General features: G+C 35.1%; 1 protein-coding gene across 8 annotated transcripts in view; it reads left to right on the forward strand.

Moving 5' to 3' along the window:
- The window catches only part of trh (PAS domain-containing protein trachealess), a 187,385-nt gene extending 168,959 nt beyond the window's left edge, over positions 1-18,426 (forward strand). For 3 of the 8 annotated variants that reach the window (XM_076128321.1, XM_076128323.1, XM_076128324.1), the window contains 7 exons: positions 3,347-3,515; positions 8,582-8,706; positions 9,127-9,183; positions 10,304-10,497; positions 10,965-11,074; positions 15,247-15,394; positions 15,573-18,426. In XM_076128321.1, coding sequence (XP_075984436.1) covers positions 3,347-3,515; positions 8,582-8,706; positions 9,127-9,183; positions 10,304-10,497; positions 10,965-11,074; positions 15,247-15,394; positions 15,573-16,776 — 2,007 coding nt within the window. In that variant the 3' untranslated portion in view covers positions 16,777-18,426. The remainder of the gene's footprint in view (positions 1-3,346; positions 3,516-8,581; positions 8,707-9,126; positions 9,184-10,303; positions 10,498-10,964; positions 11,075-15,246; positions 15,395-15,572) is intronic. The other 5 variants (XM_076128325.1, XM_076128329.1, XM_076128326.1 and 2 more) reach the window with 3 other exon arrangements.
- The last annotated feature ends 22 nt before the right edge of the window (positions 18,427-18,448 follow it).

The raw sequence follows: 18,448 nt of genomic DNA on the forward strand, positions 1-18,448 counted from the left end.
CTGCCTTATGTCCTATGTGTAGGTCAATTTTCTTCACTCAATAGCTGGCCGTTTAGGAACTATTAAGTAATCAAGTGTCAAAAAATTACCAGCACCCCTAGCGTGTGTAAGTGTGTGTGTGTGTAGCAGTGATCGCACTAATTAAAATCATGTATTTTTCTCGACGAAAGCGTAGTCTAAAAGCGAGAGAAATAAATCCAGTTGTATTAAGCTTAAACACAGTTCACAACATGTAGAAAAATCTATCAAGGACATTTAAGCAGGCTCCTTTTTGCATTGCAAAGTCATTAAAGTGCTACAAGAAACTTACAAAATCAAATGCAATATTCTCTTAAGACTATATAAGTACAAAACGCTGAACATAATATTATAAAGGACAAAGAAAATCTCATTCACACGAAGTACAGTCGGCCGATTTGATCTGTGATTATCTGGCGGCGCTAGAAAGACGACGCGATAACATCTCATGTGAATTACATGTGTAAGTCTCTTGAAGTGTTTGAAAAAACGTGGGTTCGAGTATTTTTAGACTTAGGGTTTTTAAAGTAATTCCAGTCATTTAAAGAATCTATTGAATTGGGTTTCTAAAGTTAACCCAAGCATTAAAAGAAGCTATAAAGTTAGTACGCGACGTATAATTGATAGATGGCTAAATCGGTAAATGAAATAATTTAGTTAAAATGTAGACAATCAGAATTGCAGAAGTTAGGATTTAATAATAATAGTTACAAACTGAAACTAGCACCTGTTCGAAAAATGGTTAGGTACCTAAATTTTCATTCTTTTGTCACACAAGTTAAGCTCAATATTTGAATAGTCATGTAAATATCAATAATATGCACAATATATGAATCCGTGATGTTAATACGACATTTACTATTTCTCAAAAAGTCTCCAAAATATTAAAATTCTCCACAACCTACCTCCCACTACACCTACACAAACAGACACTCATTCACACGTGCACAAAGCACGATTTAATCAGTGAATATTCGGCGCCGCTAGAAAGAACCAACTAGATCAAGATTACACATGACACGTGTTCTGTTATGACAATACGTGGTTAGTTTACAACACTATCTATTTTCGGACCATCTTAAAGGGTTGAAGTGATTTTTTTGGGATGTAAGGGATATGGTTGATGTTTTTTGGGAATGACTGTACTTTTAACGGAAGAATAGGTAGACCTGAATATCATAAGTTAAATTAGAAAAGTAGTATAATAGAAATAAATATTCGTATAGAAAATAAAGGTGTTGAAGTAAATATTGACAATGGTGAGTCAAGTATAGAGGAGCAAAAACCTTGAAGAAAAGACTTTGACCTATAATGGTACACCAACAAGCCAGTAATAAAATGGAACCCTGCGAACTTGTTCAAGAGAAATAAACGCATAAATAGCCAACATAAAATAGTCTAGCAAACCACTCTACGTATCAAGAGAAAAATTTAATTTACTTAAAATGTATGAGATATTTAAAATGCACGCTCAACGACAAAAACAGAAGATAACAAATTCACAAAAACAGCACAACGAAATAAAAACATAAGCAAAATTAAATAACATTACAAAATTAAAAGGCGCTGCGAAAAGAGCCGAAAACTGGGAAATTCGTTTCCAAAATGGCTGCAGGGGGTGGTGTGAGAGAGAAGGCAGATGGGGGGGAAAGGGACGATACGATATGCCAGTCACGTCGCGGGCCAGGCGCGCGCGTGCTCTTCATTCTAATGCTCAAACTCACACACCCCCAAATACACGCACACATACAACCGAAAACATCGAAACACCTTTCACATACGCGTGTGTACGCGTGTGTGTGTAATATAACATACATAAACTTCCTGGTAAATAAGAGTAGATACAACTTTCTTATACGTGAAGCTCACGTTAGACGTTTCGGCTATATTAAATTCAGTCTTCCTTTGCCTCCAAAGGCTGATAGGATGCTATGGGAAATCATATTTCCCTTGCAAACTTTTTGTTTCATTTAGCCTTATGAGACGAAACGGTTTGTTTGGGTAGACGTGGTAAAAAACTAACGAAATATTCCTAAAGCGTAAGCAGAAATAAATGAAAATGATACCTGTAAAACACTTTACTAGACGAATACTGAATTAGTTTTTTCATAGTTTGTATCTTTATGAACCAAAAAACACTCAAAGTCATTAGCATTTTGATTATCAACATCTAAAATAACTATTCGTGGCACGTTTCCATCTTCGCCACTACATCAATCCTAAACATTTCCACGTCAAATAATCTTGCTTCTTAAAATTTGTGTCCCTTCAATCGGCGAATCGGTAAACACCATAAAATTGTTACCATCATTCTGAGAACCGACCACCATAACGTCACCATTGTTTTATAGTATTTACATTCAAAGCCTGACTGCGGATACGCGTTTACTGAATCTGTAATAAGGTCCCACAATTATATTTGATAAATTTATTTAAAGATGCATTTGAATAAGCCGTGAAAGGGTCATCGGGAAAGTTTCGTTGGCAACCGCAACGTTTCGGTTTATTTTTAGATTTTATCGTTTTGGGACTTTGATATTTTCTTGAATTTTCGAACAAAAAGGTTTTACCCTCTAACAACAATTGAAACTTTAGTACCTAATGCGTCCATTTCTGATGATTCAGAAGTTCAAAGTCATGTCAAAGATTAAGCTGTCTTACTCCGTAGTAATAAATACTTGCATTTATAAATCTTTACATTTATTTATAACAAATCTTAGTACAGCATCACTATTAACTCAGAAACATCCACCTATTGTCTCCACATCCACTCCTTCCACAATAAAATCCTTATCATCTCAATTTACAGCCTCAGCTTCCTCTGAGATAATCTCGATATCTTCACCAAGCTCGTCAGTTGTGTCTCGTTAGTTTCTATGAAGCCACCTGCTATGCGATGCTTGATAACAATTGTTTCATTCATAACGTCGTACGTGACGGTACACGCACTCCTGTACAAGACTGGTTTTTTATTAGCTAATAATTGTATGCTTGAATGAGATTCTGAGATGAAATTTTTGGGAAACAAGAAATGTTTTTAAGAAGTATAGAGGATTAAGTTAAGGAACAAAAGATTTTTTAAAGCAGAAAAAAAACCTTAAATTTGAGTTCTGTGACTGCAAATTATTACTGCCACTGTAGTACAGAATTTATTGACAATATTGATCTTTGGGTATGGCGTCTTATGGACACCAGAGCTGCTGCTTCCTCACCAAAATATGACATGACAGATGACAGATAGGGAGAATTTGGCAAGAAAAATATTCTTCAGGAATATTCCTAATCATTTTTTTACTACTTTTTCTGATTCTTCTTCTTCTGTCCACAGGTAGAGATGACGGGCAGCAGTATATTCGACTACGTGCATCAAGCAGACCACGCGGAGATCGCCGAGCAGCTAGGACTGTCACTCACTGGGAGACCAGGTCAGACTGGCCTCAACAGTCCTGCGTCTGGGAGCGAAGAAGGCAGCCAGCATGGAACTAATAACCCTGATGGTGAGTTGGAATTGATATAAAATAGATTTTAGAAGTAAATGAAGTTATTGAAGATGTTTTTCGATAGGCAGTAACTTTAAGAAGCATGATAAAAAAAGAACAAAAAATTATTAAAAAGTTTACTATAACAGTTGCCATATGCCATATGGCATTTATGGCTTCATTGACAAATGAACTGTCCTTGCTGGGATTCATCAAATAATAATCCATTTGCTTTTAAAAGTAAAAGAGATTTCTTACTTTTAAAGGCGCTATAGTTTGTTCATCAAACTACCATGTATATATAAAATTACTCTCTGACTTTTAATATATATAACCGACCTACAAACCAAGAACACAAACGAATAAAACCCGACGACAGAGATATACTCGTAGGACGAAGGAAATACATTTTTTATGAAATGTAATGATTTTAATCTTGCACCCGAAGAGATATCTCATTTCAAGTTCACTGGACAAAAACGGCTCTACAAATAAAACTCCGTTAAATAATACCTTTGAGTAAAAAAATAAATCAGGCTGACAGTATAGAAGTTAATTTTAAGACTCAATCAATATGTTTTTTTCGACTAGTACTACTAATTATCTGCCAGCCGGCTGTTCCACTTTAGATTACTTATAAAACCGTTTAACATCATTTAATTCCAGCCGATGTGGTAAAAAGTATTAAAAAACACTCACTGAAAACAGTAAAACGAACACTTTTTACCGTTATCTTCCAAACAGGTGTCACATAGAAAACGAAAAACAAGAATTATCGAATCGACTTTTCCAACAAAAAAATCGTGTTCGGTATTCAATTAAAGTCGAGTTATTTCGGAGGCTGTTGCTCCATCGAGAATCAGCGACAATACCGATGTAAAATTTCACTCGGTATGTCGAATCGACCAATGCTGCCACTAATAAGTTGTGGATCAAATTGAAATTAGATTATGGAGTGTTCACGCTGCGTTGGGAGCTTATGAAACGGTCAATGGGGTGTCAGTACTCACCTTTATTCCACAAATTAATATTTCATTCCCATTGCTGGGAATAAGTTGATCAAAGATGACGACTGCGCGTCAAATCGTAGCGCCGTCGATTTTGGTACCATCGAAATGGTCTAATTTTCTAAAGAGATGTGGGTGCTGAGTTCAATTAAAGCCCAGAAAGGCAAAAAATTTGTTCGTGTAATAATTTTCACCGTCAATGGTGTTCGGTCGAGTGCATTCGACGTTTTTATTATTGTTGTGGCTGCGGCCGATGAAAAACTTAGTTTAAATGCACGCAATTTAAATTCGATATTTTCTTTGTGATTGTTTGTTGTAATGTTTTGGATTCCATCTGTGAAATCGAAGGGAACGAGAAACCTTTATCAGAAAGTTAGCAAATGCACATCAATGACAGCGGTCAGCGACAAACTGGTACAAAAAGCAAATAATATTTTTAAATATACCTATTCGTTAATATAACTGACAAACATGTAATTACAAACCCACCTGACATTGATCGATATGGGCCAAAATATCAAATACAGTCCTAAAAAATACATTATTGCAACATTGACAGGGACATTACAACGAAAGTTATTTACTACGACACTTCAGTTTTTTAACCACATCAAATTGGCATTTCTCTCAACCTAAACAAAATATCTGAAGAATTTGTCCAATTTCCTCAACACACTAATTTCAACAACAAAAATTTTGCTACCAGGAAAATACCTTAAGCAAAAAAAACTTTACAACCTGATTTACTTTTTATGTATAACATTTAATTTCACACGTAATATCGAAGGGCTGGAATCAATTTCAATTTACACTTCGATGCTAAAAAAGATTGATAAAAAATCAATCAGGATCGTAGTGGTTTGACAGTGATCTTTTGTGATCTGACGGGCGTAGTTAAACGCGTCACAGAAGAGAAACCCATGGTGAAATCGCCACATTGTCACCATGATAACCATGGAGGTTTACGTGAAGGCAGGGTGATGGGAGACAGCGGTTCTTAAACTGATGGGAAGGCTGGAGAAAGCGTTGATAACATTGCTGATGATGTATTAGATAATAGTGTAGGAGTCTAATGCGTTTCTGAGGCACATTTAGCAATAGTTTAACCATTCAAACTGTCATTTTTATATGTGCTTAAATGTACCTCAAAAACCAGGGGTAAGTGTTTGCTTCAGAAAATCGCAATCTTATCTTTATAACGTTCTATAGACACATCATGTTTTCAACAAACACAAGGCTACATTAGAGGTGAAACTAACCCGAAAATAACAATAACATGACTAAGAATTATCCATTATGTTCTTCAAGGTGTGTGAAATCAACCCGCACTTGTCTAATAGTAAACAATAAATATAAAAAAACATAAAAGACAAGTGAAAATCTAATACTATAACAACATAAACAGCTTTACAACATCGTATTTGTGTCAGATTTTTTTTCAACATTGTTAGTAACCCTTTGCTCAATATATCCATTATCTATACTGACAATAGTCACGTCTTCAAATTCAATATAACCTGAAAACGTCACCTATACAATAGTGAAAACTGAACTTCAATTGGTTCAGCAGTTTCAGAGCTTATCGCAACTGAATGTCGCTTTCAATTCTTTTCATGAGGCCTTTCAAATCATAAATGGATTGCAGTAGTGTATACAATTAAATGCAAATTTCAACCGCATGAAACTCATTTGTCATTGTTGTTGCAACCTTTGAAATGTATAAGATTGCGTGTTGCTACTTATAATTGTAACCTTGCTAGGTTCATATCTTATTCACTGACTTAAAAATAATTAAATACCCTAAGCCGATTGATTTGATGACAGGATTACAGGTTGCCTCATTTTGGTTTACACTTTACCTAGATTGAAAATTCTATAACTATTCTTCTTCCAAGCAGAAGGCTGTTAGTATTACTTCAATCATGGTTCTTGACTTCTCTCAAAAAATATCATTATAAAAACTATTGTATAGAACACCGCAGTCGGTCACATTGTAACCTAAAATTTGGCTTCATTGTAAACATCATACAAAGTTCCTAGGGAGACTCGATTAAAGGTCTATGGGCATAATATCCCTAGGCGACACAATTACGAAGGAAATCTATCACTAAATTTATATACTAAACAATCTATTTCATCTCCAACCAAAAATAGTTCCATCAGCACCTAATTCCATCACACAATCTATTGTCACCGAAAATAATAAAATAAACGCCAGCAAAAAACGAACACAGCCTTATTTATCAAGGTTATTCAAATATTTATTCGTTGACTCAATATTGTTACGTATTTAGTGCAAACGTGATGCGGACTGACATGTCCATTGTAACGGTTATAACGCCTATTGCCAAAGATTTACATTGCGAAAGGCGTTGCATATACTTCGAATGGGTTGACAGATATTTTTATGAGAACGTTGTTGCAGTTTTGTGCTGGTATTAAAGAAATGGGTACTACTATTTGATGTTTGTTTTAAATAGTTTTGGGTTTTTTTGTAAAAATAAAAGCTTTTATGGACAAAAGAATGATAAAATTAGGGTGATAGTTACACTTAAAAGTAAAGCGAACATAATAATATAATATTGTGCGGTATTATTTCTGACTAGCTGACCCGCGCAACTTCGCTTGCGTCACCTAAGAGAATGGGTCAAAATTTTCCCCGTTTTTGTAACATTTTTCGTTGCTACTCCGCTCCTAATGACCGTAGCGTGATGTTATATAGCCTATAGCCTTCCTCGATAAATAGGCTATCTAACATTGAAAAAAAATTTCAAATCGGACCAGTAGTTCCTGAGATTAGCGCGTTCAAACAAACAAACAAACAAACAAAATCTTCAGCTTTATAATATTAGTATAGATAGGTACTAATTTCTCAAAAATATTTAGAATCTTTTTGCATAGAAACAGCTTTTTTGTAAATAAAGGAAACAGATATATGGATCCGTTTGATGACTAACGAAGCAAAAACTGTTACCAAGTGATACTGAAATGGAAACTTAGAAAAAATGCAACAAAAAAAATAGTGCTAAAGTCCGTTTAACAAGTGCGACGGTGTTTAGTGCCTACATGCAGACAAAAAATGAGAATATTTTTTGTACAGTGGTCTACGTTGGCCTAGGTTACGATGGTACATTTCGATTTTATCACGAAGGTTTTGGGTCAATCGAACATTTGATTTGATGGTGCTAAGTAACGAACCAGGTAGTGCTTATTCGTTACAATTACTTTTTTGTCAATTACAATTATTGAGCCACGCAAAGCAATGAGTTAAAGTATGATAAGTGCATTAGTATTAAAATGAATAATGTAGACAATATGAGTCGTTTTAAAATTACACCATTCAATAAAATCAAATTTCTTTAACAGAATTAAGAATTGTCCAAATTTACTAAAGCATCTTAATTTCATTTGACTAATGTAATCAATAAATAAGTTACAAAAACTGAAAGGAGTTTAAAGTTCAATTCTTAGCAATACAGTTCCAAAAACTTTTAGAACCACCGTCGAATAGTTTGGTGAGTTCAGTGAAATCAATTATACCGTAGTGTCGATCGTCTCGTCTCTCAGCCACCACAGATCTATAATTAGCTCCACGTTCAACTAATCAATCAACTCTCAGCCATTGATTGACTCACTTTTACAACTAAAATTGAGTCTATTTGTTGTAAAATTTCACCCATTTCTTGCTTTTTTGTGTGAACTCACCTGTTAGAAAAAAGGTGGAATAAGAATGTGTAGTAATGAATGAATAGGGAACACAAACATACAACATGTGATAGTATTTCCAAAAAAAATTAATGACAGGCAGTTTTCAGTTGAAAAGGGCACTATTGCTTGCTACTAGTAGCAACTATTTGATATACTTCATCAAGTAAATATAGAGTCATAAGCCTATTAAAAGGGACAGTCACATTGAAAGATGAATTTTAAATTCTGTTTCAAAATTTTGACAAGTTAAGACATTGCACATCCTGTTTATTGTCGATAATAGCTAAGGGTTTATTTAAACGTATGTTTAGGTTAAAAACATACTCGTATCTGATTGATAATACCAAGTTATGTTTCTATTGTCAACAGTATCATCACAAATGAGTCTAGCGGCCAGTGGAGCGCTGTACCGGGGCATGGACCGAGCGTTCTGTGTCCGGATGAAGAGCACCCTGACGAAGCGAGGCTGCCACTTCAAGTCCTCAGGATATAGGGTAAGGAAACCACCACTTGATTGTGGAGAGGGGAGATTTTGTAGAGCAAGATCAATAGAAAAGGCTTAAATGTCAAATTTCAAAATGAAACTGAATAAAATTTCAGAGACTAAAAAATAGATTCTTGTGTTAAAAAAACAAGAACAAAAAAAACCAAGCGACATGCTCTACAAAATCTTTTCGCTTTACAGATATTTAAATAATAAATAATAGCGTAATAAACAGTTCTTGTTTCCAAATATTATTATACAAATAAATAATGCAATACTGATAACTTACCGTTAACTTATCAGACACCATTATTCATTTCTAAAATAATCAAAAGCAATGGATTATGAAAATTTGTGGTCATTTCTTCTTATCTAGTATTTATACTGAGAGAAAAGTTAAATGGACGCTGAATTTTCATTTTCAATCTAGGTTGGAAGAAACAAGGAAGGTGATGTCTCAAGAAACGCAGAGAGTGGTAACTGGCGGGTGGGTATCATGTAGAATGAGAGAAAATTGTGAAACAGATATTTTTTAAGATGTACCGACGACCATTAAATATGTAAATGTAAATACAGTGAAAAATAGGGCAAGAAAAACAGTCACCGTTCTAACAAAGGCTTTTGCCTACATAAATCACGCTCTTCCTTAATATATCTCCGCAAAATATAACTCCATAGCTTCATATCTCCTTTGGTGGCAACAAATGGATTCGAACGACCTTTTTATCCATCTTAGATCACAAATATTATTGGTTAGAATTATTGTTACCGTGGGGTGCCTCAAGGCACGTTATACGGCCCCATAATTTTTGCCTTAACTCGGTGCTAGGTCATAAAATGTGATTATATCACAAGCGACTTGCGAATACCGCAATAACGAGTAAAATTGCTGCTAGATTGTTTTCGGGGTGTAAATTCTCCTTTTATTTTATAACCAGTCTCTTGGACACTTCCTTTTATATTTACAGAGTCATCTATTTCTTTATTGGCTGTCAATTGCCCTTTTATATCTATTTTGAAAGGGTTCTTAGGTAGTAAAATGGAAGTTACATCCATAATTCGTTTTATCTACATCTTAATGGCTAATATAGCATTTGATATCAATAGCAATTAATACTAGAGCGGATTGGAGTGTGCTTGATACGCCGAAGGCAACGGTTTTATTGGTAAAATTGCAAATTAGTTGATCCTCCTTACATTTGATCTCCAGATTCGATTACCTGGTAATATGTATTGTACGTGCTTCCGAAACAGTTCGCCGTGTAACAAATAGCTTTTCAGTTCTCGGTTATGTTTGAAACTTTAATGTTCTTATATGAGACACGTTCCGCGTTTTCTATTTTACGCAAAGCAAATTTGAAAGTTTTAATAATGTTTTTTATTCTTGTTTTGTTCTACTTGTTTTAGGTTTGAAGTTTAATAAGATAGGAGCCAATATTCTTCTTTATGTCTTATTTAACGTACAAAATTCAATTATTACTATACTTAGGTTTTCAGTCGTTCCAGATACAAAAGAACTTTAGCACCAATCAACATTTACATCAATTGGTCTATCTTATTCTATACCAACTATATAATTTCTTCAACATTTATTTCTTTCTTTCCAGGTTGTTCTGATGCTGTGCCGCCTTCGACCGCAGTACTCGTTCTCCCATAGCCGCAAGTCTCCTACAGTCCTCCTGGGTATGGTGGCCCTCGCCATAGCATTACCTCCGCCATCGGTCCATGAAATCAGGCTGGAGTCTGACATGTTCGTCACAAGGATCAACTTTGACTTCCGAATAGCGCATTGCGAGCCCAGGTATTACATGATTTTATATACTTTTGGTATTTATTGTCTAGTTCCACAGCCTCGAAATATCTATCAGATAACATAGCAGATGGAATATTAACAGTTGTTTTTATACACTTGCTGTCAGTTTATTTTGCAGATAGGGAAACTTACACTGAAAAAATGGCCCTTATCCAGTCTAGTTGCGTAGTTTTGCTGTTCTTAGAACTTTTACTATTGTCGTTAGCTGTTCAATGTCGTTGAACATCGTTAATATAAACCATTATTTATACAATGATTCACGTACGTAAATAGATATTGCAACAGTGTTTTTACGAGCTATTCAACAATAAACTCAGGGTCGATTCCTTGGGCAGTTTAAATTACAATTTCAAGGGTCTGATCAAGTTCGTTTAGACTGAAGAAAATACATAGAATATCTAAGATATTTATTTAAAATGTTTTGTGGATGTGATTCATGTATATTTTAATACCAGCAGGGTGTCAGAACTCCTGGGCTACACGGCCGAGGAACTAACGGGGAAGAACCTGTACGCACTCTGTCACGGAGAAGACGCTAACAAACTTAGGAAATGTCACGTAGATTGTGAGTATACATACTTTTACCCTAACATTATATACTTTTGAATAATTCACTTCTTGTTTAATGGAAAGAGGTTTTATGTTGTTCAGCTTATTGGCCTATTTGGGTAACCTTCAGTCACCTTCGAAGATTGTCTAATAAGCTTTCAGGTCTGAAGGTTTCTTCCTCAACTGTATGAACCATAACTATAGTAATACGACTTTAATTTGATTTATCATGCATCTTAAATCAGATAACCCTGTTTATTACACTTAATGATATTACTTATATGTAACTAATGATGTGTAAAATCACATGATGCAAATTTCATTGACATCATAAAGCAAATTAGTATTCAACGTATAAAAACAAGCTAAATTAGGAAGTAATTAAAACTGTACTATCAATTAACATCAACTAGACCATTCTCGACATCTATTTCCGACCATCAATCAGCATTTCTCTTCAAACTTTCAAAGAAACAAATCAAATCAAGTTAGGCAACGTTAATTGTCACATCAACACTAACGTGGTTTAATTATCCTTGCGTTGCGTCTATATCATCGGTCTATAACAATCTGATGTCCATCCATGACCCAATAATATGTGGTGAAATCCTTCGTAGGTTAATGTCGTAACCACCTATTTGTATTCAACGAGTGATCTATAGAAATCCATGTCAAGTAGACTGGCAGCTCAAGGCGCAACGCTACAAGGAAAATTTATTGGACCAGTATTTTGTGGGAACTTTTCTTTTATAGATTGTTCGATTTATGTCCTCTTGGGTTTTTACTTTGACTAAAGATTTCTGAGAAATTGAATATCAGGTAAAATTTTCAGGACTACTGTTTAGTTTTATGAGACGGTGATACTAAGGTTTTGTATATTCGGATGTTCGTTTGAAGCTTAGCGTTAGAATAATCACACAATTTGTCTCTAAAATCATCTTTCCTTATATAGTCAGACATTGATTTACATCAAAACTTTACTTTAGTATTCAGATTTATTTATTTACGTAAACTTCCTTATTCTTTGCAAGCACATTTTCTCGTAAAGCAATGTTAGATCAACATCTGTCTTCGCCGAAACTCCGTTAATAACATTTCCAGCATCACATTTCGCGAATCTTATGAGAATATCATACGAAAAAATTGTCTATTCAAATAATGTTATCTTCTCATATACGATATTATTACTTTCGTGTACATCTGTCACAGGAATACAATTTGGGCCTAGCGCCACAGCGGTCCGCCTACGAGTTGTGATTTGAATATATAATTTTTATACCACCATTTTGGTTTCCTCTCCCTGCGTAGACGTGGGAAATGTCATGTCTTAATGTCCTCTGAGATGAGTTTTTTCTGCTTTATGGTTATGTCTACCTGAATTATGGTGTGATTCATCGTTTTTGTTGCTTTCAACTTCCTCAGTTGTTATTTTTCTTTCAACTTTAATATCGACGATTTCCTTATTATCAGTTGTTACTACATAGTCTCCGGTAATTTGATGTAATTTGAAGCTATTGATTACTTATGAAACATTTATTGGCACAAAATTGTGGTCAGTGGACGTAGTGTTTAGATATCACATGAAACATCTATGCAAATTGAACCATAAGGACAATTCGTGTCGACCTCCCAACAACTTAGTCAGCTGAACTCAATCACGAGCTTATCGATTGCTCCACCACAAAAACACAAGAACAAAGATGACATGAATGGAAGGATCCATAATCCTGACGTAATCATCCAACCAATCATCGTACATAACAAGATGGCCGACATTTTGAATGCCAATCACGGTGTAGAGTTAACGTCATGCCGTTCTAGCACCTTACGATTTGATAGCTTTACGAGACCATCAATTTGAATTTAAAATGTACATCTATGTAGATGCCGGTCAAATGTGGACATTCCTGGACTTGAATAACAATTGTACATATTAGCATAAAAGTCCGGGTGTTTGTTAGAAAGCGGGTAATTTGGTTACAACTGTATACGCGCTTTGATTACCAGATGACCTTATTGACGATGGTGAAGCGTATGATATTCAAATTTTGTGCATACGTCCAATAAAATTAAATGATTATGTTTGGGACTTCCGACATGTTTGACGTCTTGGTATTTACTTAGTGGTTGGTAAAAAACATGGTGATTTATTTCTTATTGTTCACCATTAAGAATAATAGCAGATGTTTTGTCATAAAGCCTTCGACGACATGGAATATAAAACGGTGACAAATAGCTCTTTGAACTTTATTACTTTTATAAATTTCGTTCATAAAATTAGATGGCTCAATCGAATATTTTATTATTCTAGAGGTTTTCCTCTCCTTCTTTCATTAAAATTTTTAACGTCATCATCATCTTCACCTTACGTACCCATCTTACAATAAATTACAAGTCTAATATCCATTTTATCCTTTGCCCCCGCTAAACATACTTCCGTCAAAACAACTGACTATCCGCCTGCCAAATCAAGAATACCTTTCCTTATATGACTAGTTAGCCTAGGACATCCTATATTTGAAAGCTAATGCTTTGTAAAGACTTCTGCCTAGACTTCAATTTACGAAGTGAACTGAATGACAAATGCAATGTTCTCTGGGTAGGTCCTTCGAGGCAGTCTTTCTTTCTTAAAAGCTTAAGAAACTGATGTAGAACCTATTAAGGTTCATGTTCATGTCTAAAATTTTATACCGACATAAGGCTAAATGGCTGTGATTAAAAATTTATATTTAGATTCAATATTATCTATGTCGTCCCATACAACTTTTTCTACAACTGGTTCCAAACAATCAGTTTCACTTGTTGGCTCCCCTCCAATAATCAGTGCATAATAATTAAAAAATTCTTTGCCAACATACGACAATACATCAACAATGCCAAAAAGCTGCTTCTCTAATGACTCACGTACTTACTACACGTGTTAAATGCGTCCTTTGTGTACCAATCGATTGTATATAATGTCTCTAATATATACGATATGTGTTTGTATCGGTAACCTATTGTTCTAATAATGTTCAAGATGAAGGTCGCATGATTTAGTTTGATCCAACGCTTTGTAAGGTTTGCGAGGTTCTTGAGTCATAACAGGTGTCCAGGCTTGACTTGTATTAAGAAACCAAGTCACGGTTGTAACTGTCGCTGTAACTATGGCAACCTGAATACAATACGATGTAAGCCGTTATTTTGCGAGTTTTGTGGTATTGGGAAGGCCATATACTTAACGTTGAGCAGTCATACAAGAAAAAAGACAAAAAGAAATAGCAAATCTTGGATAACTATAGAATCCCAATTCTATTCTGTCAGCTAAGAATTATTGTGACCAAAAATGAATCATTAATTTATGCAACCAAGAATTCAAAATCATGTAATTTTCAAGTTTCCGACATTTTTCATCATGATTCACTGTACTTGGTAAGCTTTAAGCGTGCTTAAAGTAATTGTCTGATCTCTCCTTTACAATAGCAAGGTTAAGGAAATTTGGATGGCGGTAATTTTTATGCACTTAATCATCAATAGTTAATGAAAATTCGCTTGAAATTACAACTAACAAAAACTAGAATAATATCTACACAATCTTACAAACACAAAAATCTCCAGTAGATCACAAAAACCAATATTCCGAGGTTTTTGTATCTTGCAAAAAATTGTCCGACGGACCGCCGAGTAACGAGCATCATGTAACAAAAGTAATTCATTCCAGTAGTTGTTTTATTTACTCCTTTATATAGTTCGAAGAATTATAAAACTGGAGCTTAAAAATTGCACTTGAACTATGAAGAAAGGAGTCACTTTTTGTTACTTAGCAGCTAATATTTTAACAATGAATATGAACGCTTCAGTGATGAAAATAATGTTGGTTTTGCTCATATTTTTTACTTCAGAAGAACCAGGTATCTTTGCCGTATTCCTGTTTTAGCTGATTATGAAAGACTCGAACGTCCAACCAATATCTAAAAATTGCGAAATGTTTTACGGCAGACAACTTTGCACTCCTTCGTCTGTAATACGAAACTGAGTATGTTTATTGAACCCAATTCACTATTGATCACGAGACAACAAAATCGTCTCAAATATTCACAAAATAGTAAACCCATTCTGATCTGTAGAACAAAACAAGTATCGTCCCAATACTCCTAGGTATTTCAGCTTTATTTCCTAGTATTAGCTTATTCCTTTCTTTTGTTCCAGTAATGAACAAAGGCCAGGTCCTGACGCACTACTATAGGATAATGAACAAGCTGGGAGGCTACACCTGGATGCAGACCTGCGCCACCGTCGTCTGCTCCTCCAAGAACGCTGAAGAACAGAATATTATATGCGTCAATTATGTTATAAGGTAAGTTTTATTTACTTTCACCATTTGATTATTATTAGAGTCTTTTTTCGTGGAATTGTCGTTATCCCTCCGAAGGATTTTCGATTGCATAAAAATTTCAAAATGTGAGGAAGAAAATGATGAAAATATATCTTAAAACTTTTTTTCTGAATTTCTAATGTTGTCTATCTATTTTCAGTGGACGAGAGTATCCCAACACGGTAATGGACTGCTGTCAGCTAGAAGAAAGTGTGCAAGGAGTCAAGAGGGAAGAAACGACCGGAGACCCGGAGAACGGCCCACCAGACACGGACAACTCCGGAGCCCCGCCCCCTCCGCCACGCCATCCCACAGAACGGACCGAACCACCAACAAACACTGACTCGGCATCATCCGCACCAGTCCCGACCTCTGACGTCACACATCTCACAAGACTCAACGACACACAGCCCTTACCTCTCCACACAACGACGGAAAGAACTTCCCCAATGCCAGCCAGAAGACTGAAGAAACGAAAGCACACGACTGACTGCGATGATGAAACTGAAAGAGACGAAGATAGACGGAAGTCCTCTTCTAACCCTGGAGCAACTATATCTCCCGCAGAACGAGATATTTCTAAAACCAACCTGACGATACCCGAAGGAGGATCTGATGCTACATCTGTCAGAGATCTTGAAAATGCGATGTCAAAGCATCTACCTTCCATTGATGGTAAAGAAATCTCTCATCGACCAACTGATTTCTCAACGGATGCACTGTTGAAGCAACAGCAACAGAAATCTACGATACAATGGATAGGAACGCAGAATCACCATTTCAATCATTTGAACAGACAGATTCCCGGCAACCATACTTCGACGCCTGCATCAGCTTTGCTAAGACAACTGTACGCGAACAGAGAGAGCGTCATTCGGAGCAACATCTTAGGAGATGGTCGGACTGGTGGTTATTACTCAAGTGATGGCCAGACAGGTCCACTACCCACACCACCTGGCAGTGAGGGGTCAGGATACAGCGAGCAGTTAGGCCATAAAGGAACTGATATCGGTTCCTTAGCATACGGTGGATACGCTGACTACCACTCTGCTATGACCCCACCAGGATCGGTATCTCCGAGAGACAAGCAACAATACGCATTGCCATACGACAATAGCGCTTATTCCGAGGCTTTAAGGCACTCGTACTTAGGAGATGCTCCATTACCGCTGAAGCCTCAGGCGTATTCGGCGGTCCCTAGTGCTTTAGACTACGCTTCGCCTTTAGACCAGTCGCAGTTCTTCCATCCGCCTTCAACGTTCCACTTGTACCATCCACAAGCGCACGCGCACGCGTCTCACACGCACCAGCCCGTCGACAAGTCCGCGCCGCCCAACGCCAACTGGTATTCGGCGAGCTCATAGCCGTACATGCGGTAACTTTAGTCTCTAATACACTTTGCAAGCTTATGTTAAATTTCTTGTTAAGTTTTCTCTCATTTTGTTAATTGTTCGGGGCTCAATTAGATTAAGGGAATATCCCTGATGCATTATCGGAAAATGTATACGGTTGACAAGACTTCAAAACTAAAATACTCACATGTCAGGTTAAACGGTATTCTCTATTTTTTCGGAGTTTAAAATATTTTCTAATACTCTTAAGGAATGTGCCAAAAATGTGCGTAAGGCACTACCTTGCATTTATGACACAAATCATAATCGTAAAGACAAAAATATACAAAATCCAATAATTTTATAGAAAAACCGATTTCGGGTTAAAAATTATGCAAATAAGCATTTTATTCATACGATTAGGTTTCGGTATAAATTAATTTTGGGATAAAATCGGTCAGGTTGTCGATAAATGTATTTGTCGGCACTTCAATTAGGTACTTAAATAATTAAAATACTAGATTTTTATTTAATAATCCAGTGAATCATAAGCTATACGGATAGCTTGTTGCATATCATTTGTAGTTAAGCTTTTTGTAAATTATTGTACAATAGTTTATCGACATGACTGTATTTAGGCGATAGTGTAATCATTCAACACTGTAAATTGTAGTGTTTAAGCATTGTATATTATTTTTATTAAACAATATAAGATTTCATTGTACATATTACTTGTCATCTACACTATTAGATTTAAATCGAATTTAAAATATCGATATTGGCAACACTATCGAATGTTACTTTGACAGTTGAAATTCGCGCCATTTTAATTTTATTTTTCACTTGTTTCAAACATTGGAAATTATTCATCCCATTGTCATTCGTTATGATCATGACAAAGTATAATTTATTTTAGCCAAAATACTCGAAACATTCCAGTTTTTTATTCAAGCCAAATACGAGTAATTATTTTTTATAGAAAAATTGTAATTTTATATTAATTCGATTAGGTGTTAAAACAATATTATAAATGGTAATATTTATGCTATTTTTAACTGTGCAATACGAGTGGAAACGTTGTTCATTTCAATTTTTATAAGGCTTCGTTAATATATCGTAATAATAAGGCATTAATTATTAAAATTGTAATAAAGTTGTAATTATTATAATAAAAATTGGTATAGGCTTGTCATGCAATTATCTGTTATGTTTTTTTTTATATTTTTTCTGGAAATTCAATACATGAAATTTGTGTAATTTTTCTTTAAATCGTGAAAGAAAAAGAAGTTTCATTTGTCCGAATAAATATTTAAGAATTTTCATAGAGCATGTTTTATTGACTACAATCCCAAAATAATCTTCAAAACTGGTTCTGTAAATGGACTGAAGAATATACACGATTGTTATACTCATGATAATACAATCAATTAAGTTAAAAACTTAAAAGAAAATCAATAAACAAGTACTGCAACAATAATGGTATAATAAGTATTGCATTGTTCTAAAATATTTATTTATGAAAATGAGACCGCGAATCACTAGAAAGTAGCTACTAACGCCATCTATTATTCGTTGTAGACATTATTAAACATTTTTACTGTACAACGCCATCTATTATCACACGGTAGAAACATTTACAACGAGTCTGTAAAAGATATCTCTAACTTCTGACAATAGATGGCGCTACTGTACAAAAACCAATTTT

Source organism: Anticarsia gemmatalis, chromosome 21 (assembly GCF_050436995.1).
Source record: "Anticarsia gemmatalis isolate Benzon Research Colony breed Stoneville strain chromosome 21, ilAntGemm2 primary, whole genome shotgun sequence".
Lineage (NCBI taxonomy): Eukaryota > Metazoa > Arthropoda > Insecta > Lepidoptera > Erebidae > Anticarsia > Anticarsia gemmatalis.